The sequence below is a fragment of the Pinus tabuliformis genome, chromosome J (assembly GCF_031772625.1).
Source record: "Pinus tabuliformis cultivar Carrire ecotype Pingquan chromosome J, CPIR1, whole genome shotgun sequence".
Taxonomy (NCBI): Eukaryota; Viridiplantae; Streptophyta; class Pinopsida; order Pinales; family Pinaceae; genus Pinus; species Pinus tabuliformis.
The window spans coordinates 1,225,088,536-1,225,112,007 of record NC_142295.1 but is presented as its reverse complement, the minus strand read 5'-3'; the positions used below and the strand labels follow the sequence as shown (position 1 = coordinate 1,225,112,007).

Below are 23,472 nucleotides of genomic sequence, written 5' to 3'. Positions count from 1 at the left end.
GTGGCATTCGATGGCCTTTGTATGAATCATTAACATTTGAGGTTATTTGAGAGTTCTTTAGTCCAAGTTTTGCAGGGACTTGTAAAAGTTATTTGTCTAAGGCTTATGACTATTTCTTAATAAAGGATCTTGTTTTCTTCTCATTGTCAGTTTCACTTCTTGATTGACTACCTTCTTTTATATATTTGTAAACTTGTATAAGATATTTCCTTAATTTGAAATTTATTTCTGCAATGATACTTTTTCATTTTTTATTTATTGTTTATATTTTCTAGTGTATTTCTATTTGATAAAGTTATTCTTTTATATCCTTGTTTCATATATATTTGTAAAATAAAGAAATTTACTAAAAAAACATAAAATATATCATTTTCTAAACTAAAATTTAACACGAGATCTTTTTCATTCTAAGATAAGGCTTTAACCCTAGGGTGATAATCCCATCTACCTTGCTTAGCCTTATGAGGTTTGAGGTGTTTTTCGTGAAATATTTTGTTTCGTACATCAACACACCCAACATTTTTTATTGACCAAAGGCCCTTTCTTTTGCACACCTTAAGGTATCCAAGTTAGTAATCTGTGAGAGTAGGTGGAAGGATTAGATATTTGTTGTCCCTTTGGTAAGATGAAACTTGTCTAGGAGTTGTGTAGGATGGGACTTGGTGTGGCACCATATTTGCAATCAATTGCCTATAGGCTAGAGTAATTTTTAGAGTCCCAAATTTCAAGGACACAAGTTGAGTAAGAAATAAATAATCTTTTGGAGTGATATATAGGATTTTGGGACTAAGGACTAGAGGGTTAAAATATTATTAGCTCATTAGAAGGCCATGTTGTCCTCTAATAAGCTAGAAGTATGAGAATGTTGCCTCCTGAAGAGAAATATAAGTTGAATACATATATGCAGGGCTCACTTTGTGAGGTTGAGGTTAGAGAGATGGGAAACCAATTGAGTAGTTGTTAATTTTTAGGGCTAGATTGTTCTCTGCTGTAGACTGCATTTTTAAACAATTTATACATTACATTCACCCCATACCATCATATTACCATTAGCAATTATGTAGAGCGAAACAATAAGGAACAATAGAAGAAAATCATATACAATAGAGACACTGGGATTTAGGTAAAAAACTAGGGAAAAACCCCACAAGGGGGAGAACCCAACTAGATTCTTCTTCTTAGATATTCATCAAATGTTCAACTAAGATATGATGTATAGTTACAATGAGACAAGTCTTTTATCATCAACCACATTAGGCCACCCACGGCCAATCCTGGATCATACTAGATCCTGATACGATAGCAACAAACATACTTCTCAAGAAGATATTCACAAGCCCTCCTGTCCTTGTCACACGAATTTATGTCAATACTCTCATACTTCCATATACAAGAAGGTCATAGTCAACACTTCACTGTCATATACACTGTCACATCATACACTATCATATCACTGATATTAGAACACTGCCATTCATCAATGTCACAATGTTTGTCATCCATTACTGTCATATAACCCAATAGCAACTCAGACATCCAACACTGTCATACATTATTATTGTTATAAAGCCACTACCATTTATCACTCTCATAAGCATAGGTATGCCTATCACATGTCACTGTCATATAACAAGGTCACTGTCATGTCAAAGTCACTATCATGTCAAGGTCATTGCCATATCAAGGTCACTGCAATGTCAAAGTTACTACCATATCAAAGGTCACTGCCATACAAGGTTATTTCCATATCAAAGTTTACTCTATCATCGCAAGTATCATTGCCAACATATATTACTGTCATAACCAAAGTTACTGCAATGTCAAGAACACTGGCATATCAAAGTTACTGTCATATAAAAGTTTACTGCCATATCAAATTTTAGTACAAAGAGAAGGGGCTGCATACACTACACAGATAGGCCTCAGGCTCGATCTTAACCGTAGAGAATATAAGCCTGAAGCCCGGCTGTTAATCACACAGAATACATGCGAGCCACAAAGATAAGTGCAAGACACTGAGATAGATTGTGAGCCACAAAAGTAGGTGTGTGAGTCACTGAGATAGATTACGAGCCACAAAAATAGATGTGCAAGTCACAGATAAATTGTGAGCCACAGAAATAGGTATGCAAGAACCTGAGATTGATTGTGAGCCACAAAACAATATGCGAGGCCACAAAGAAACAATACGAGGCATAGATATATATAAGCGAGCTACAAAAATAACAATACAAGCCACAAATACATAAAGCGAGCCATAACAATACGAGCCACAGATACATAATGCAAGCCATAACAATACGAGCCATAGATATAATGCGAACCACTGAGAATACAATGCAAGCCATAGGGAATAGAATGCGTGCCATAGAGAAACTAATGCAAGCCACAAAAAAATCAAATACAACCCATAGAGAGTGTGAGACATAGAGAATCAAATTCGACCCATAGTAAATGATGTGAGCCTTGTTGCCATCGAAATCTTAGATTGAGTTGATGATATTTTCCATTCAATGTGTCTCGAGATCAACTTCATTGGCACACAATGTTGTTTGGTGAATCTTGATCCTTGGTACTTTATTCCTTCATGGGTATTTCACTGTCTATGTATTACTGCTTTTCTACCCTCTAGAAGTTACAATATAAATGCCCTTTATAATTAGGTCAGTTATCCAATATTTTTCCCAGTCTTGTGAGAAAAAGTATGCATGCTATTGTTTTCCAAAGGCTATCTTCTAATTAAGGATGCTAAAGAGTTAGATGCATTAGCTTGCTCTGAATTTATTGCAATGTTAGTAGCTCTAAGGAAGAGGATATAAGACTTCATTGTATATACCATTCCACTTTTATTTTCAACATTCTTGTAAATATTCCTTTGTTATTATAAGAGGTATTTTCAAAGCAAAGAAAAATGATTAGCCATAACGTCTCCCTTGGTCCCAAGAGCCACCATGCAATTTCAACGTGTATTCTCTGTTTAGGGCATTCCACAAACTTATGTCCCACTTTCTTGATCTCAAACTATATCAATGAATCTCTCTTTAATTTTGGCTTAATGAAACTATGTTTTTGATGGTGTTAAAACTACCCAATTCTTGTTGTTCTTCAAGCTCCATAAATAATCACTAATTGTGAAATGAAACATAAATGCAATAAAGAATCATTTAAATAGCTAGTAAGATGACAAGTATTATGGTTTTGATCTAACTTGCAAAGAAAGATAATAAAGTAGAAAATGTTACAAATATATGACATGAAAACAAAAAGCTTTCTTAAATGTAGTTGCAGTTTAGTAGATAGTCGAATCACCATGTGTTGACATAATATATAAGTAATTTTCTTCAGCCAATAAGCATCCCCTCTATCTTTCACTGCGATTGGAGAGTCTATTGCTTTTAAAGCCATATTCATTGTGATGTTCCTTTTTCTGGTGTTCCTTATGGCATCATTAGGATGGACTTTCAGGGTTGGAGGCAGATAGGTCACAGGTGCAGGTTTACGTCATCAGCTGGCCCATGGACTTTTCGAGATGTTTTATGGGGTCTAGATGAGTTCACTTGCAATCTTCCATCATCAGGATTGATTTTGCATAGCTCGCTTTTCATTCCATTGCATTTTGATAATTCCTTTAGAATGGAGTTATTATTGTGCCAAACTCAATTAATTATGCTTAAAGTGGCATTTCGAGAGAAATACTTGACAGAACATCTTAGTGTAATAGCTCGTTGGAACAAAAACAAGAAGATATATAAGATGAGATGGTTAGTGGGGATTTTCAATGGCCTGAGGAGGCATGATGGCCAATTTACCATTTTCCCACATTAAAAAGATATTTTAATTGAGGGAAATGTGCTCAACGATTAAAATAATAATAAAATAGGAGCTTCTAGAGGGGTCCATCGGATCTATAAAAAAAGGAGAAGACCATTAGAGGACATCTTGGATTCAATCTTTCTTTTTGTGTGAGAGGTTTGAGAACCCAATTTTTCTACATCATTTGTAGCCCCAAGACGGAAACTCTCTGGTGATTTAGTGAGACTGGGCGAGTACCCATCTCCCTTTGGTGAATTCATCCAAAATTCATAGGAGATCATTGTAGTGTCATTTCAGTTCAGTTTGGAGGGTTCGCACAACATTGGAGCAGAGTCTTGAGGCCAGTTCTATCTCAAATATATCAGTGGTTTCCGCATGTAAAACCCCAATATATATATATATATATATATATATATAAAAAGCTGAAATTATTTCTGCTCATTATGTTGTCATTTGCAGTTCTATGTTCCTAAATTTTACATGGCAATCTTTTGTTTATGAATGGAAATTTTATGTGAAATACTTTGAGTTAAATTTCAAGAAATTTTCCAAGTTTTTGCATTTGGAACATTACAGTCATATAAAAACATAGTGCATTTCCTGAGCATATGTTCAATCTTCTTCAGTAGGTAACAGCAAAGCTATATCAATTGAAATCTGAAATCAAAAAAATTCTGGTACATATAACGAAAGGATTGTGAAAGAAATAAAAAACAAAAGATAATGAACAACTAGGTTGAAATAGATTACTGTTTCTTTGTCAATTTGTGTACCATATCAACTGCTCATAGGATGATGTTTACAATCATTCCAGCAAAAATAGTAATAGAAAAAGATAAAAACAAGAAGTTCTATTTGGCAGGTAAGACAGCTAAAAATAAACAGTGATCATGCATTTATGTTTCATATATATCACCTTATAGTAGAAGCATAATCTCTATACAAATGCAGTGCTTTCTTTCAACCACTGTATGTACTCTTTACTTCCTTCTGTGATTGGAACAGCTATTACTTCTGGAACCCTTGACATACAACAAAAGTATACAATAAGTTTTCCAAACCATGAGATATTATATTCTGTTAAGTGAAAAAATTTAATTGACTTCACAACCGACACAAATGCACCGCAAATAACATTGGTCTAAGTAGAATATGGCCGAAATAGATGCAGCGCACTGGGTTGAAATTAATTTATTCTCCTTTCGGGTCATTTATTGAAAACATCATGATCAGAAGACCGTATTTGGCACCATTCAGAAGACAGCAATCGATGTCAATATATATTAACCTAAAGAAAACGTAAGGCTTAACTTGGTATGAGAAAGTCTGCAGAAAATACACCAATGACACTACATTTGTGAAATCAATAATATACCTTGTATACGCTATATACTATATGCAGTTAAACAGCTCTGTATGTGTATTATACACACAAACATACATATATCAGAAAGGTGTTTAATATGTCAAAATTGGTATGAATTTGTTTATTGCACCCAAATATAGACTTGTGTTTTTTCTAGTGTTCCATGTGGACGCATCCCCAGGGTTGGGTGCATGCACCCCTCGCTCCCCATGCACCCGGGACGAAGAGTCTACTGGGGGTGCATTTCTCCACGCACCCTTTTTGGGGAGTCATGGGGAGATGAAAGGGGGTGCGTTTCCCCAATGTGCGTGACGAGACTCCCCAAAAAGGGGTGCGTCTGGGTGTCCCCCCTCAAAACTTCAGTATCTAATATATAATATATAGTAATATACTAACGTGTTTTGCTTTCAATTTAGATTCTAGAATGATGAATGATGAATGATATGGATCAATGTATTATATTTCATTATTGAATTTATTTATTGAATTTCATGGTATGGATGAATAATGAGTATGTCATATGAATGATGTATGTATCAAAATGAATGATGAGGATGCATCAATGTATGTCATTATTTAATTCAATTATGAATTTAAATTTTATGTGTGGATCAAATTTGAATTTTCAATTTATTGGTATCCATATTACTATTAGTCAATTTAACATTTACGCTTTCATTATTGAACAATGAATATGAACTTGAATTTTATATATATATATATATATATATATATATATATATATATATATATATATATATCAGTGTTCCACGGGGACGCGTCTCCCAGGGTCGGGTGCACGCACCCCTCGCACCCCACGCACCCAGGACGGGGGGATGTCTGGGGAAACGTTTCCCCACGTCCCCCTTTTGGGGAGACGCAGGGGGGACGTTTCCCTAGTGTGGGGGACGCGACTCCCCAAAAAGGGGATGCCCCTCAATATGGGCTATATGTCCCCGTTAAATTTGCTTGTAAACAATGATTTATGACAAGGAAAACCTAATATTTGACCATATTTCCATAATAATGCTATGCAATTCATGGTAATGTTAAATTCTTAAAGTAAAAGTGACATTCTCCTTTATCTTTCATTTTCATCCTTTTACTTAAATTTTTAACATTACCATGAAATGACTTAGGATGTTTGAGAGTGGTTTTGACCTCATTGGATTTCATATGGAGAAAGTAGAATTTTAGATCTCACTCAAAATCCAGCAGACTTAACAGTTTTTCAGGAATTCAGGATTCGATGGATTCCAATGTTTCCACTGCATTTTGTCATGTAGAAGTGTAAGGAATTAGTATTTAATCAGGAGCACCAAGCCCTCTTTGTACTTTAGAGTGACTTTTAGACTCATCACTCCACTGTTTTTGAGTTTTAGTTATATCAATTTACTATTTCAGTATTCAGATTTCAATATCTATTATAGTCTATTATGCTTAGTACTAATTAGATTCTAGAATGATGAATTCTAATTTTAAATCAATTTAGAATCTAGAATGATGAATTTAATTTTTAAATCAATGTAGATTATAGAATGGTGAATAATGAATAATGAATATGGATTGGAGTATTTCATTATTGAATCTCGTGATCTATGGATGAATCATGTATGTATTAGTAAGGATGATGAGTATGGATCAATGTATTTCATTATTTAATTCAATTATGTATGTATCATTGTATTTATGCTTTCATTATTCAATATGAGTTTTGAAATATATATATATTAAAAAGGAAAAAAATATATATATACCCCGACGTCCCCCCGTCCCCCCTAAATTTCCCTAAAATTTGAGGGTACTCCCACACGTCCCCCTTGTGCGTCTCCTAGCACCCGCGTCTCCCCATCCTGGAGTCTTGGTGGAACATTGATATTGATATATATATATATATATATATATATATATATAATTAAAAATTATGTACCCCGACGTCCCTCGCACCCTCGAAATTTCCCTAAAATTTGAGGGTACTTCCACACATCTCCCCGCACCGGAGTCTTGGTGGAACATTGGTTTTTTCTTGAATTAAGCAAAAATTAACTGGACATCAAGAGGGTACAGAAAAACAAATATGGATCCTAACTTTCTAACAGAGTAAATGCAATGGTTCATTTCTATAAATGCATGATTCAACATATTGTGACCAAAAGGGTAACTATTATAAACGACTGTTATAACAGTGAAAGTTCTAACAGGATTGTTGTTACAATGACTTGAGTTGCTGCCACCCAAAGTTGTCAATTTAAATCAGGGTTTGAATAGAAGAGAGGGTGGGAAATTGCATCGTCATTTTTTTAATCGATAGGAAACCTGCAAATAAGAAACCCATCAAAAGATTCACAACAAAGTCATGCCATGGACGAACATTTTAGAGAGAATAAACCCTAAGTTGTTGTCTTTACTTTGTGTAGCATAAAAACTTAGGCTGAAGCACAAAGACTAATAGCTTGTAGACTTGAATGTAAAAATATACACAGGTATTTAATAATAATAATTTATTAAGTATAAGATGATATAAGAAGATTTGAATGTTACAATGAGGCCCTGCTTTTATACCGCAACATGTGACCTTTCGTGAATGGGCATGTCTTTTAGACATGCCTTTTCACTTAACTTAATGACTATTTAACCTAACTAATATTTGAATATGTAATATTTATATTTATTTAATTGTTATAAATTATATTCATAACATAGCCCCTTCCTTCAGAAGCTTTGTCCTCAAAGCTATATTGCTGGCAATTGTCTTTGCGGTGGTTGTCGTCTTGGCATATGGGAGGCGGAAGGTCTCTGGTGGCTCAACGTCTATAATTCGCTAATAACTCTATTTTTGAGTCCAAGGTTGTCTTCTTTTGTTCCCTTTTTTTATTATAAATTATTATTATTATTTTTTTAATTTTTTTTAAATATATATATATATATATATTTTTAATATATAATTTTTATTTTTATTTTTAACTTTATAACTTACTAAGCCCTGACCGAATCACCCTTCCCAAATTAATACTATAATAAGGTCCACTGGACGTCGAAGGTAGAATCGGGCGGCTCTATGAGTGGATGTAACTGTAAAAATTGACAGCAATGAATGGATTCATAACAAGACACAACAACATGGAACCAAAAACTGTCACGCTTTTTCTGTCGATTCTTGCTCATTCGTGTTTGATAATTATAAGCTTGGACCACCGAGTGATCCACAGTAATTATCGCTCGAACCACTAAGTGACCCACAAAATAGGATTCATAACAAGACACAACGACGTGGAACCAAAAATTGTCGCGCTTTTTCTGTCGATTCCTGCTCCTCCGTGTTTGATAATTATAAGCTCGGACCACCGAGTGACCCACAGTAATTATACGCTCGAACCACTAAGTGACCCACGGTATCCACAAAATACGACATGTTGTAAGTATATCTCGAGCCAAGCCAATTATATGCTCGTTCGAATGAACAGTCGCCACCGTTAACCTTCAGACACGGTGCTTGACGGTAGAGACTGTAACGTTTTAACTGTATCGGTTTGTTCGAATGGCAAGGAAAGGTTGCAGTGGATGGTAGGGTAATACTATGAATGGGTGATACTGTCACACTGTTAATAAAGTGGCCATCCTCTTTAGAAAATAATATCAGACGTATTTCACGAGTAATCTCTTGATGGTACAACATAATCATAGAGTTCTCTAACCTGTGAAATCCGTGGACCATTGGCCATTCAAATTCGCATTGTATTGTATAGAGAATATTGTAATTTTTTAATTCAAAGACCTTAAATTGCCTTTGGGCCTGTTTATAGAAAATACCCTTGCAGTTGGGAATGTCAAAGTCAAAACGTGATTTCCACATATCTGCTTGTAAATGGCGTGTTAACTCTATGAGGGTACAGAAAAACAAATATGGATCCTAACTTTCTAATGGAGTAAATGCAATGGTTCATTTCTATAAATGCATGATTCAACATATTGTGACCAAAAGGGTAACTATTATAAACGACTGTTATAACAGTGAAAGTTCTAACAGGATTGTTGTTACAATGACTTGAGTTGCTGCCACCCAAAGTTGTCAATTTAAATCAGGGTTTGAATAGAAGAGAGGGTGGGAAATTGCATCGTCATTTTTTTAATCGATAGGAAACCTGCAAATAAGAAACCCATCAAAAGATTCACAACAAAGTCATGCCATGGACGAACATTTTAGAGAGAATAAACCCTAAGTTGTTGTCTTTACTTTGTGTAGCATAAAAAATTAGGCTGAAGCACAAAGACTAATAGCTTGTAGACTTGAATGTAAAAATATACACAGGTATTTAATAATAATAATTTATTAAGTATAAGATGATATAAGAAGATTTGAATGTTACAATGAGGCCCTGCTTTTATACCGCAACAGGTGACCTTTCGTGAATGGGCATGTCTTTTAGACATGCCTTTTCACTTAACTTAATGACTATTTAACCTAACTAATATTTGATTATTTAATATTTATATTTATTTAATTGTTATGAATTATATTCATAACATAGCCCCTTCCTTCAGAAGCTTTGTCCTCAAAGCTATATTGCTGGCAATTGTCTTTGCGGTGGTTGTCGTCTTGGCATATGGGAGGCGGAAGGTCTCTGGTGGCTCAGCGTCTATAATTCACTAATAACTCTATTTTTGAGTCCAAGGTTGTCTTCTTTTGTTCCCTTTTTTTATTATAAATTATTATTATTATTATTTTTTTTTTAATTTTTTTTAAATATATATATATATATATATATATATTTAATATATAATTTTTATTTTTATTTTTAACTTTATCACTTACTAAGCCCTGACCGAATCACCCTTCCCAAATTAATACTATAATAAGGTCCACTGGACGTCGAAGGTAGAATCGGGCGGCTCTATGAGTGGATGTAACTGTAAAAATTGATAGCAATGAATGGATTCATAACAAGACACAGCAACATGGAACCAAAAACTGTCACGCTTTTTCTGTCGATTCTTGCTCCTTCATGTTTGATAATTATAAGCTTGGACCACCGAGTGATCCACAGTAATTATCGCTCGAACCACTAAGTGACCCACATTATCCACAAAATAGGATTCATAACAAGACACAACGACGTGGAACCAAAAATTGTCGTGCTTTTTCTGTCGATTCCTGCTCCTCCGTGTTTGATAATTATAAGCTCGGACCACCGAGTGACCCACAGTAATTATCGCTCGAACCACTAAGTGACCCACGGTATCCACAAAATACGACATGCTGTAAGTATATCTCGAGCCAAGCCAATTATATGCTCGTTCGAATGCACCGTCGCCACCGTTGACCTTCGGACACAGTGCTTGATGGTAGAGACTGTAACATTTTAACTGTATCGGTTTGTTCGAATGGCAAGGAAAGGTTGCAGTGGATGGTAGGGTAATACTATGAATGGGTGATACTGTCACACTGTTAATAAAGTGGCCATCCTCTTTAGAAAATAATATCAGACGTATTTCACGAGTAATCTCTTGATGGTACAACGCAATCATAGAGTTCTCTAACCTGTGAAATCCGTGGACCATTGGCCATTCAAATTCGCATTGTATTGTATAGAGAATGTTGTAATTTTTTAATTCAAAGACCTTAAATTGCCTTTGGGCCTGTTTATAGAAAATACCCTTGCAGTTGGGAATGTCAAAGTCAAAACGTGATTTCCACATATCTGCTTGTAAATGGCGTGTTAACTCTACGAGTTCCTGTTGATAGAATGATTCAATTGGAACTGTTTCCAATAAATTTTCCCCATTTGCAGCTATGTTAACTATTACCAAGGAATCGTCGTGCTCATTGTAGCAGAACGTTAAGCAAAATGCTCCTTTTGTGAAATTCAACTTGCTTATAATTCTGGTCGTTTCTTGATCAAATATGAGCACATATTTTGCATTGTCATATTTCATAATCAGATTGTCGATCGTTTAATGTTCTTTGCACTTTATGTACAATAGTACATGTGATTGCTAATCTGTGGAATATAATAAGAAAAAGAAGTAAACTGTTATAAGCATAGAACATACCATAACTTAACATGGTATCAGAGCTGAGGTGAAGACAAAGCCCAAGCAAGAGCAAGAGCAATCACCAAAGAGAAGATTGGCAAAGCTATCCTAAAAGAACGATGGGGTCCTCAACACTCTTTCCTGCCGAAGATAAGCTTCGTGAGAAAGCTGACTATCACGGATGGAAGATGTCTATCGATCTAACCCTTGAGGATCAAGGAGTGTTGGATCATGTGAGAGGCAATATTGTTGAGCCTCCATCAAATGCGCCTCCTGCTGCCAGGAACAAATGAAAGAATGGAGAAATTAAAGCGAAGAAGATCATCCGGGACTCTATCAACAAGCGCTTGGTGCCTACATCTCTGAACTAGACACCTCCAAGGAAATCTACGATAGACTGGTGAGTTTATTTAAAGTTAATGATGCAAATCAAGTTTTGTTTCTTAAAAATAAGCTGAGGGAAATCAAGAAGGGTAAAGATGAGAATATGCAAGCATACTTCTTAAAAATCACCGAGATCAAGAACGATCTCCTATCTATTGGGGAGACTATTACTGACAAAGAAATAGCACTCACGACTCTTGGAGGATTACCATACGAATGGTACGTGTTCAGGACTACTCTTCTGAACAATAATATAATTCCTAGTTTCGAGAAATTAATGGCTAGATGCATTCAAGAAGAAACAAGGGTAGAAGAGCAAGAAATGCCCTTGCCTAAAGGTCCTCCTGCTGCCTTTTCTTCTCATGCTAAGAAAAGAAATAATTCCAGGACTAAATCAAAAGGAAAGGCTGGACCTAAAGGACGATGTTACATCTGCGATAAAGCAGGTCACTATGCAAGGGAGTGCCCTGATAAAAGGGACTCACTTCGGGACGATGATCAAAATCTCTCTCATGGTAATCGAAGGGATGGAAAATTCAATAGCAAAGGTAAAAGGAATGCTGGAAATCAAGGAAGAGGACAACCATTCAAGAAGGCTAGAAATTCCAGAATGTATTAAATGCACCTAACCTCAAAAAGAACCTGGTGTCCATCTCGGCAATGGAAGACAAACGCTACAAGGTAACCTTCAGCGATGGCAAGGTACATGTATCGGAAAATAATGTTAAAGGTGCCTTTACTCTTGGGTTTCGTGTTGATTCATTATATCAGGTCGATTGAAGTCTACTAGGTGTCATGTCTCATGACACATCTCTTTAGTCCAAACTTTGGCATTAGAGGTTTGCCTACCTTCATTATAAAGCTCTACTCGGTGTAGGACAAATGGTGACAGGGATGCCCGAATTCTGAGTAGAGAAAGAAGGTGTGTGTCCAGGATGTGCTGAAGGAAAGCTCAAAAAGGGGACCATTCCCCTCAAGCCTAAGCAAGACCTCCGATATATTACAGTTGGTTCACTCAGGCATATCTGAGGTTGGCATTAAGAGGGAGACTACTACACCACATACTCCTGAGCAGAATGGTGTGGCGAAAAGGAAGAACCATACGATTATGGAAGCTGTCTCTATGGATAGATGATGCCTGATGTGGAGGAACCCATGGATCTTATTTATCCACCTGAGCCTCCCTCTTCTAGAAAGAGGCCTTCATGGCTTAGGGGGATACTTGATGATGCTGAAAGACATGCTGCACCTTGAGGAACCTTCCGTCAAAGTAAGAAACCTAACAGGTATCAGGGATACCTGACCATCATGAGCACGATCATACAAAATGAGCCTTCATCATTCTCAGATGCCGTCAAGCATCAAGTATGGAAGGATGCTATGACCATAGAATATGAGTCTATTATGGAGAATGATGTCTGGGAAGTAGTTCCCAGACCCCAGGACAAGACAATTGTCACTTCTAAATGGCTTTACAAGATAAAGCATGCAGCAGATGGAAGTACGAAAAAGTATAAGGCTCGTTTTGTTGCTCGTGGTTTCTCCCAGAAGGAAGGTATAGACTATGATATTTGCACCTGTTGCCAGATATACGACCATCCGCTTGATCATAGCCCTTGTGGCTTCACAAGGATGGAACCTACATCAGTTGGATGTTAAGACTGTGTTCTTGCACGATTCAATCAAAGAAGAGGTCTATGTGGAGCAACCCAAAGGATTTGAGATTTATGATTGAAAATCTCATGTATGCAGGTTGAAGAAGGCTCTTTATGGGCTGAAGCAAGCACCCTGAGCATGGTATGAGAGGATCGATAGCTACTTGATGAAGCTGGGATTCACTAGGAGTGAAGCCGATCCTAATCTTTACTTTAAGGTTGAAGCTGACAAGCCTCTCATACTGGTGCTATATGTGGATGACCTCTTTCTAACAGGTGCAGACCCTCTCATTCACAAATGTAAGAGGGAGTTGGCCTCTAAATTTGAAATGAAGGACCAAGGACTTGAAGTGTGGCAGAATCAAAGGGAAATTTTCCTATCTCAAGGAAAATATGTGGTAAAGGTATTGGAAAGATTCGGTATGATGGACTGCAAGCCTGTGACTACCTTGAGGATCTTAACTCTTAGAAGTTATATGGTAGTGATGTCGGACCAGATTTGGGAAATGCCTCTGAGTTTCATAAACTCATTCGCATTGATGTTCTTGGTGAACCTCTGTCCGAACATATGTTTTGCAGTTAGCATTGTGAGCTCATATTTGGTTGAGCCTCACTGGATCAATGCTAAGAATCTTCTGAGATATCTTCGTGGCACAATTACTAATGGGTTAAGATACACTGCCGGAGATGTGAGACTACTTGGATATAATTATGCTGATTGGATAGGCAGTGTGGTGGACTGTAAGAGCATTTCCAGGTGTTGTTTCACCTTGGGATCTGCTTTGATATCCTGGATGAGCAGGAAGCAGAAGTTGGTGGCTTTGAGCACCACCGAAGCAGAATATATTGCTGCTAGCATGGCTTCTTGTGAGGCAGTCTGGTTGCGAAAGCTCTTCAGTAAACTGTTTGGATTTACATTGGATACCATTGTGATTCTCTGTAACAACCAGAGGTGGGATTCGATTATTGAGGAATCCCGTATTCGTTGATTGCTCCAACAGATAGACATCATCTCGGATATGGTAAGTCGATGAGCAAGGAGGCTCCATCGCATTAAGATGATGTATAGGTCGATACAACTTGTCAAAGCCCCGAGGAAAGATCTAATATGTGATTTTCCCAAACGACTTGGAGTCATCAAGAAACCCTTGTACAAGGGTCCTGCATGTTGCATACATTGAGCTTTGGGAGCTCTAAGGGCTTGCAGTTCTTACTGGAGCAACATATGACCATAGGGTGACTCACCCTCCCCTAGTGGTGCGCACTGGAACAAGATGATTCGCTCTCTTGTGGGACAAGATGATTCGCTCTCTTGTGGAACAGGATGATTCGCTCTCTTGTGTAGCAGGATTGATGTGTTCTCCTGTGAGGCCTGGATTGATGTGTTCTCCATGGCGACTGTAGCAGGATTGATGTGTTCTCCTGTGAGGCCTGGATTGATGTGTTCTCCATGGCGATTGTAGCAGGATTGATGTGTTCTCCTGTGAGGACAGGATTGATTAATTCTCCTGTCGAGGCATCCTACCCATGCAGTCTGGGACTCATGGGAAGTACCTCTCATCTGATCAATGAGCAGGGAAATGAAGTTAGGGACCATAGTAGTACCGATGGACGCATCGTTGTATCTACCATACTCCCTATGCTAGGATGACCTCCATTGATCTGGGATCAATGATACTGGTCTGGGACCAGTGGTAGGAGTTGTACCATACTATGACACTGACTTCGGGTCGGTTGAGACTGGTCTGGGACCAGTGGTACATACTCTGAGACTGACTTCGTGTCAGTGCAGTATTGGTCTGGGACCAGTGAGAGTGGTACATACTATGACGCTGACTTCGGGTTGGTTGAGACTGGTCTGGGACTAGTGGTACACTCTCTAAGACTGCGATACTGGTCTGGGACCAGTGGTAGGAGTGGTACCTACTATGAAGCTGACTTCGGGTCGGTTGAGATTAGTCTGGGACCAGTGGTACGCACTCTGAGACTGACTTTGAGTCAGTGGAGGATGATACTAGTCTAGGACCAGTGGAGTTGTACTCACTATGACGCTGACTTTGGGTTGGTTGAGACTGGTCTGGGACCAGTGGTACATACTTTGAGACTGACTTTGAGTTAGTATGATACATCCTCGATCATTTCTTCTTCTTCATAATTCGGACAAAAGCAGAGCAGAACAGAACAATGCAAGAGTAGAGCAGAATAGAGTAGAACAAGACAGATCAATACAGGGCAGAACAAGACAAAGCAGAACAGGCAGAATAGAACAGAGCAGGGCAAGGGTCAGGCTGTACAGGGCAGTGCATTTGATGGATGAATAGTAGTGACCATCAGACAGATTGCAGATGAAGTTCTCCCTAGTTGAGAGGGAGTGTTAAAATTGGCAACTAGGGCCAAACTTCATGTGTGTCATCTTATTCATGGCTGATAATATTTTTATTAGATTTCTCTCGTCGAGACGTGTATGATTGATATAAAGATCATCCGATTCCGATAATTATTCATGGAGATATGAATTTATTTTGATTAAGAGAATTATTATCAAGCTGACCTACAACTCATGTAGGTTTAGAAGCCCAACAGTCGCATCTATTCAAACATCATCAGTTGTGTATAAATACAAGAGGACTTTTCCTCATTTGCACTCACACATCTCATCACATCTCTCTCTATTGCGCAAAAAAGAGTCTCTTCTCTACTGCGTAGAAAAGGGTCTCTCCCTCACACATGTGAAGCCGGAAGCTGCTGAAACTGAGGCTGCAACTGCAGAAGTAAAGTTTGACCTGTGTGGACTAGAAGATCTCCTCATCTGAACAGTGCTGTAGGTTCATTTGAGCCTCCTCTGGAAGCCACAACTTTTGGTGGTGGAATCAAGTCAATCCAACGGACGATTTGCAAGATATCGACTGCCCTAGTTTGAAGGAAGCTGCTGAAACTGAAGCTGCAATTGCAGAAGTAAAGTTTGACCTGCGTGGACTAGAAGATCTCCTCATCTGAACTGCGCTGTAGGTTCAACTGAACCTCCTCTGGAAGCCGCAACTTTTGGTGGTGGAATCAAGCTGATTCAACGGTCGGTTTGTGAGATATCGTCTGCCCTAGTTTGATGATGAAGCCGCTAACGCCGATGCTACTGATCTAGGGTTTGCTACTGCTGATATGAATCAGATTTATTGTACTATTTCTCTCTGCTGAATTATTGAATTGTGTCTCTTGTCTTGGCTTGTTTTCTATCAATCGTTTAATGTTCTATCTGCACTTTACTTTATGTACATGTGATTACTAATTTGTGGAATATAATAAGAAAAAGAAGTAAACTATTATAAGCATAGAATATACCATAACTTAACATTTCTTACATAGGTGACCCCAGAATGATGCCAATGATTGTAACCTGTCTGACAAGTTAAGATCGTCTTCTTTCAGTTTTTCACACCCTCCATGAGTAAGGTACTCTATTACAACTTTTGCTTGCTGTGGGGTTTTAATTACCTTAGTAGTTTGCTGCTTATTAGCCTTCAGATTAGCATCACTCTCATCTGAACTGTCCTCTTCACTACTCTCTTTCTTGGCAATTTTTGCTGGTTGTTGGGTCTTTGTTACCTTAACATTCTGTTTCTTTGCCTTTGGCTCATCATCACTCTCATCTTCCTTATCACAACCATTGATGAGATTTTCTTCATGTGGATCTCTGTCACTACGACCAAGTTTATTTTTACCTTTATTAAAAGTAGTGTTTTGTGCCTTCTTCTCATCATTTTGATCATGGTTTTCTTTCTTATTATTGATTTCCTTTCTACATTCATTAACTTCTGCAATTGATTTTTCTAATCGTTGAAATGCTTCTTGAATACTAAACTGCTTGACGTAATCAAGACGTGAACGTAATGGCACATTGTGCGATGAACAACGTTCAAAGACTCGCATGATTATATCGTGTGGCATGGCTTTGATACCACTGTAGCATAAAAACTTAGGCTGAAGCACGAAGACTGATAGCTTGTAGACTTGAATGTAAAAATACACAGGTATTTAATAATAATAATTTATTAATATATAAAATTGTATAAGATGATATAAGATGATTTGAATGTTACAATGAGGCCCTGCTTTTATACCTCAGCAGGTGACCTTTCGTGAATGGGCATGTCTTTTAGACATGCCTTTTCACTTAACTTAATGACTATTTAACCTAACTAATATTTGATTATGTAATATTTATATTTATTTTATTTATTTAATTGTTATAAATTATATTCATAACACTTTGATGCAAAATGATAGAATACTTACGATCTTTGAAAATTATTCATTGCTCTTTCCAAATTTTTTATCATCCTGTGTTCATTCTATGTACTAGTCTACAAGTCAAAGCATTCACTGTAAGAAGGAAAGCCAATATACATGTCGGAAAACCAATAAAAATTTTGTAGGACATTTATGATGTTAAAATAAGGCCAAACTCCATGTGGGTCATCCTATTTATGACAGCCGATATTTTTATTGGATCCCTCTCATCGAGAGGTGTAGGATTGATCTAAAGATCATCCAATTCCGATAAGTATTTATGAAGTTATGAATTTATTTATGTTATAAAACAAATTGTCAAGTCGGCCAGCAACTTGTGTAGGCTCAGAAGCCCAATAGTCATGCCTATTCATCATCCACGTTTTAGTATAAATAGAAGAGGACTTGAAGTCATTTTTGGAGACACACTTCTTGTGATCTCCTCTCCACGTCTTTGGGTTTTTGGAGAAGGAGAAATGTTGAGAGTAAACGCTAGTGTATGATGCCCTAGTCGCAGGTCATAAAGACAGGACATACGCAGGTCATAAAGACACTTATGTACAGGTCATGGAGACAATGATACGCTGTTCATGGAGACAGTGATACGCTGTTCATGATAAGACATTATACGCTGTGTAAAGGTGACCATAATAAGCCCTAGCCGCAGTCACAAATGGAGACACCTAGCCGCAGTAAGGGAAGCAATTCATACGCTGTAATGGAGACTATATACGCACAGCATGGAGACTCTATATGTTCATGGAAACATTTGTATATACACAACTATGGAGACTATCTACGCACAACATAAAGACCTCTCTGCGCAGTTAGACATTGATACACAGTCAACGTAATGCCCTCATCATTTATACGCAGGGCAGAGGAACTCCACACGCAGTCATGGAAACTCATGCATATAATGCAGACTATATACGCAGCAATGGAGCAAACGCACAGCTACGTGATGCCCTAATCCGTTGACAATGGAGCAAACACACAGCTACATGAAGACCCTAATCCGTTGTCAATAGAGACATATATACGCAGTTATGAAACCATATACGCATTGAGAACAACGCTGTCATGATATACGCATGGAGAGCACCATATACGCTGTCAAGAAATATGCAGCAAGAACGCATCTTACTTTCTGGGCCAAAGCATATTTTGGCATATGTATAGATCAGTATATATATGTGTGTTGATCTGAGCTCTTGCTAGCTCGTATACCCTCAGCAGTAATGAACGTTATTCTTGGTTATAATATCATAACTCAATCCTGATCATAATAATCTCATCTCGGCATCAATTTAAGGATGAGCTTCTCAAACGTTGTCACAACTTTAATGGAAGTATATTCATTATACTAATTGAAGCCTGTTGACAGCATGAGGTAGACTAGATGGACAACATGTAAACCTTTGAGTATTGTAGGTGACAACGTGGCACATAAGGCAGCCTTAAGGCTTGAAGGGTTGTTAGCAAGGCTGGAAGTTACAGTCATAAAGGGCAGCATGATGATGAATGAGATCATGAACATGGGCAACATGATGATGAATGAGACCATGGAAGATGCAGCACAGTGAACATGATAAGGAGCAGCATGATGATTTGAGCAGATGAGAGCAACTCAGTCATCTAGGTCCAGCACTGTGATGGGGCAGCATGGTGCTACACGGTAAGGTGCAGCAAATGGACGAGATGCAGCACCTTGATAGGAGAAGGAGTCATCTTAGAGAATTAGTTGAAGCAATATGTCTTCAACTGATCTCTGCAGATATGAAAAGTCAAAGTGTTGACTTCTATTGTAAATGTACTATCTCTCTCGCTTTCTTTGCTGAACTTTGAAGAACATAAAAGAAGAATTGATCAAGGGTTTCCCCACAATGTGGGGTTTGTCCTTGGCTAGCACCACCTCTTGTGTCCTCTTTGTCTTGGCTTGTCTTTAGTGATTTATATTTATGTTCTATCTGTAGTTTACTTTAATGCTGATGTGATTGCTAACTTGGAAAAGATTTTGAGTTATCTGTGAAAATTGAAATAAATTGCTCTAGCATAGAACATACCTAAAATTAACATGGTATCAGAGGTGAGGTGAAGACAATGCCCAAGCAAGAGTGAAAGAGCAATCACTGAAGACAGTTGGGATAGGACAAAAGGATCAATGGGTTCCTCATCCCTCTTCTAATTCACCAAGGGTGAAGTTGAAGCAGAAAATATTATCAGAATGGCGCAGCGGAAGTTTCTGATGGCCTACCTAAAGATCACTTCATTGGGAAGTTCGGATCTAAGGGTGGAAGGAAAGGCGGATGCCATGGTTGCAATAAGTTCAGCCATTATGCGAAGTAGTGTCCGAATGGAAGGGACACATCACTTGATAAAGATAACAATCACTCCAGGGATGGAATAATAGGTAATGCAGGTCATCAAGGAAATGGCCGGCTCTTCAAAGGAAGCAAGATTCATGACTGAAATAGAAAAGAGGGTGCATTTAAGTTAACCAACTCAAATATATCTAAGAATGAGAGTAGGTTTATGGATACCTATTTTGAACACATCTAAGAGTGGGTGTATGGATACCCAACTCAAATACAACTTAGAGTTGGTTTACGAATACACAATTGAATATAGTGGGCTCAAAATTCAACTAAGGTTGGGTGTATGCATATATCCAACTCAAACACAGAGTGCGGGTTTATGGACACTCATCTCAAATACAATCAAGAGAGCTACAATACCACGAGTGGGTTTATGGATACACAATTGGAATACAACTATGAGTGGATTTATTGATACCTATCTTGAACACAACTCTCTCAACTATCACTGAGTGTGTGTACGACTACCCTACTCAAATACAATTAAGAGAGCTCAAGTACCGAGAGTAAGTTTATGGATACCCAACTTGAATACAAATGAGACTAGGATTATTGTTGAAATTTCTAAGCCTGACTGTTAGAAACCCTTCATGTACTTTACTGATTTATTTCTGCCTACTTGTTCTATTAATTAACAAGTTATTTGCCATGTAAATACTGGAAATAAATATAAGCACATGCTCAGCAAATTACAGATCATCAACTGAAGGAAAAACAAGCACACAAGTGACACAGTTATTTTTGAAATTTGGACCAATGTCCCCGAAAAAACCCAATGCGGGAAAACCGGTGCAACTATCTGAGGGTTTTATTATTATGTAGTTTCTGAATACAATCTGTGTGCCAAAACCGACAAACCCAACAGAGAATAATCTCGGCAGTAGTACCTCTCTACTCGGAAGCAGATATTCCGGCTAAAACCCCAGATGACCAATCCAACAGCTCTCAGCTCCAATCTGCCCCACGAAAATCCCAACGTCTGCCTCTAGGGACTACGTCAGCCTCTCTCTGTGGTGGCAATACCAAGGAAAAGGAAACGTGTCAACAAACTGCTTAACTTCGTAGATCTTCTGAATAAAAAATCAGGGTTTTAGGTGTGAGGGTTTAATGCACTTTTAATTGTTTTGGCCTACCCCTTTGCACTGGCCTTGGTTTCGCAAATGTAGCTAATTCACATCTGCCGAGGGAAAACTAAGAGTTAGCCTCCATTCTTGCATCCACTATTGGTCTGGTTCGGCTCTGTGTATGCGTTGTGCCTTCACTTGTTTCTTGTGGTGGTTTGTTTGCTGGTCCACGGAGGCTTCAGGTCAACTTTCAATCTGCAAGTTTTCACTTATTCTTTGTTGCCTGGCTTATGCTTCGTTTTGTTCTGCTCGTGGTGGTTTCTGATGTTAGTTCTGGTGTTGACTTGGCTCTGTGTATCCACAGGTTCTTCCCTTGCTACTTCTGTGGGCAGCTCAACAAACGCTATTTCAGGTAAATTTTTGTTCTGGTTTCATTTCTGCATTTCATTTTTTTGTGATTCCAACCCTTTGGCCCCTTGGTGAGCAGGTAAACTTACCAATGGCGTTCTCGCTGGGAGAAACCCTCTGGCTAAGGACTCGGTTCTCGTCCTCTGACTTGGAGACAGGCTTTTTCCAGGTAAACCCTTGTTCTTCCCTTCTTTTATCTGCTCTCTGTCACCTTATTTTACTTGCCTTTCTGGTTTTTGACTACCCATCTCATTTTCATGGTGATGTGCAGGTCGTACCTGGAGAATGCTGCTCCACGGCCTCGTTCTTGGGAGTCTTTGTGGCTTGGGGAAACAGGGTAGGATCCCTTCGTGATTGTCTTGTTGTTTTTGCTTGTGTTATCCTTAGTCAGGCATAAACCCTTGGGGTTTCGTTTTCTCAGTTATGTTTTGTATGGTTTTATGGGTTTCAAACCCTCGCTGTCAGACTGGTCTTGGCCTGCAAAACGTTGTTTTCGACACTTGTGGGTTTCGAAACCCTCTACTGTTTTGGTTTCATAAATGTATATTGAACTGTTAAATTTTGAAATGTAACAAATGCACAGGTGTGCTTGAATATTGAATGTAAATGTACTTGGGTTTTTGAGAAAGAATGTGATATCTTTGCTGGCTTTGCCTTTGTCTGGTTTCTGGTCTGAAATGCCTTCAGTCACGAGATTTCTGTCAATGTCATTCAGCCTCTTTAATGAAATACTTCACTATTTTGCTTAAAACAATATTTGAAGCACTAATGCACAGGAAAAAAGAAATTGTCTTTCTTTCTTTATGACAGAGATTTTAGATTCATTTGCTTTCACATATACTCAAGAAAACAAATTGTAATTTCAATTTCTGTATTCTTTCTTCTCTCTAGATGGCAGACCCTCACAGTGGGGATCTGGTTTGGCTTTTATGCCTTACCAACGATCCCTTACAGTTGAGATACTGTCTTTCAGTTACCTTACAATTATCTAACAGTTTCTTTAAGCATACTCTTAAACTAATCCTATTTTACTTGCTTACTTAATTTTTAAAGGACAATGGCTGTATCAGCTTTAATTTAAATAAAACAAAAATAAAACAAAATTCGTAATTTTTTCCTTCCTTTCCGGCAGAAAGTAAAAAACCATTTCCAGTTGTCGCCTTTTCAGTCGGATGCTCCTGCATCACTCTGGTTCAGCGTCACCCTTCCTTGCCCTGCGTCAACCTCTGGAGACACTATGTCAGCCTCCAGAGCCTCTGCGTCACCTACGTTGGCTCTCTCAAGCACTGTGCAGCTCCTGGCTGGCTCTGCGTCCCTCTGTCCCGACTTCTGCGCTGCTACTCTGGTACTCTCTCTGCCTCTCTGCTTCTGTATTCATTGCCCCTCAGCTGCGACTCAAATCACTTCACCCAATTTCCTCAGCAAACCCTGCCCCACAGAATCGAGTTCTTGATCTCTCTCTGTGTGTTTTCCAAGTGATCCTTAAGCCTCCTCTTATACTTTTCTCGATGACATTTCAACGGCTGAGATTAAGTCCCTAATCAATCGCTAAGATTAACTCTGGCTCGATCCATGACTTTTGGACCCTTCTAACACAGTTTTATATTAATTCACATTAATATTTTATTTTCCCTAAGTTTATACTTAGGGACTCCATTAAAAATATTGATTATTTTAATATCTCCCAAACTGTTTAGAATCTGCCCAAACCATTTTTGGGTATTGGAGATCTCATGTGCTTTAGCCTCTCCAATTTTCGTGGCTAGAGCACATCCGATGCTATCCCAAATCAACACTCCCTCTTAGCAAGGACTGTGCTCTAGTAATACTCCTCACTGAGCATCACCCTGATCATCCAGCATCTGTCCCTTTTCTGATGGTAGGCCTTCTGCCCAACATCCTCTGCGCTGTTGCATGATGTACTGCTACTCATGGCCCTACCACTGTTGCATCTGTATGATAGTTCCCTCTGCATCCGTGCTGCTGCCCATGGCCCTGCCACTGCCACTGTTGCATCTGCACTGCAACCCCTCTCATCATGTTGCATCGTGCTTCCCATAGCACTGCCATTGCTAACTGCTGCACTG

General features: G+C 38.3%; 1 protein-coding gene across 9 annotated transcripts in view; it reads right to left on the bottom strand.

Annotated features, from left to right (window-relative positions):
- Window positions 1-1,183: 1,183 nt before the first annotated feature.
- Window positions 1,184-23,472, bottom strand: part of LOC149231548 (uncharacterized) — a 303,271-nt gene continuing 280,982 nt past the window's right edge. For 4 of the 9 annotated variants that reach the window (XM_089379235.1, XM_089379230.1, XM_089379234.1 and 1 more), the window contains one exon: window positions 4,535-4,835. Coding sequence is in view for 6 of the 9 variants with exons in the window: in XM_089379230.1 (XP_089235356.1) it covers window positions 4,751-4,835 (85 nt within the window). In the remaining 3 variants the exon portion in view is untranslated. Of the gene's footprint in view, window positions 1,725-4,534; window positions 4,836-23,472 lie in introns of those variants that run through there. The other 5 variants (XR_016248077.1, XM_089379231.1, XM_089379232.1 and 2 more) reach the window with 5 other exon arrangements.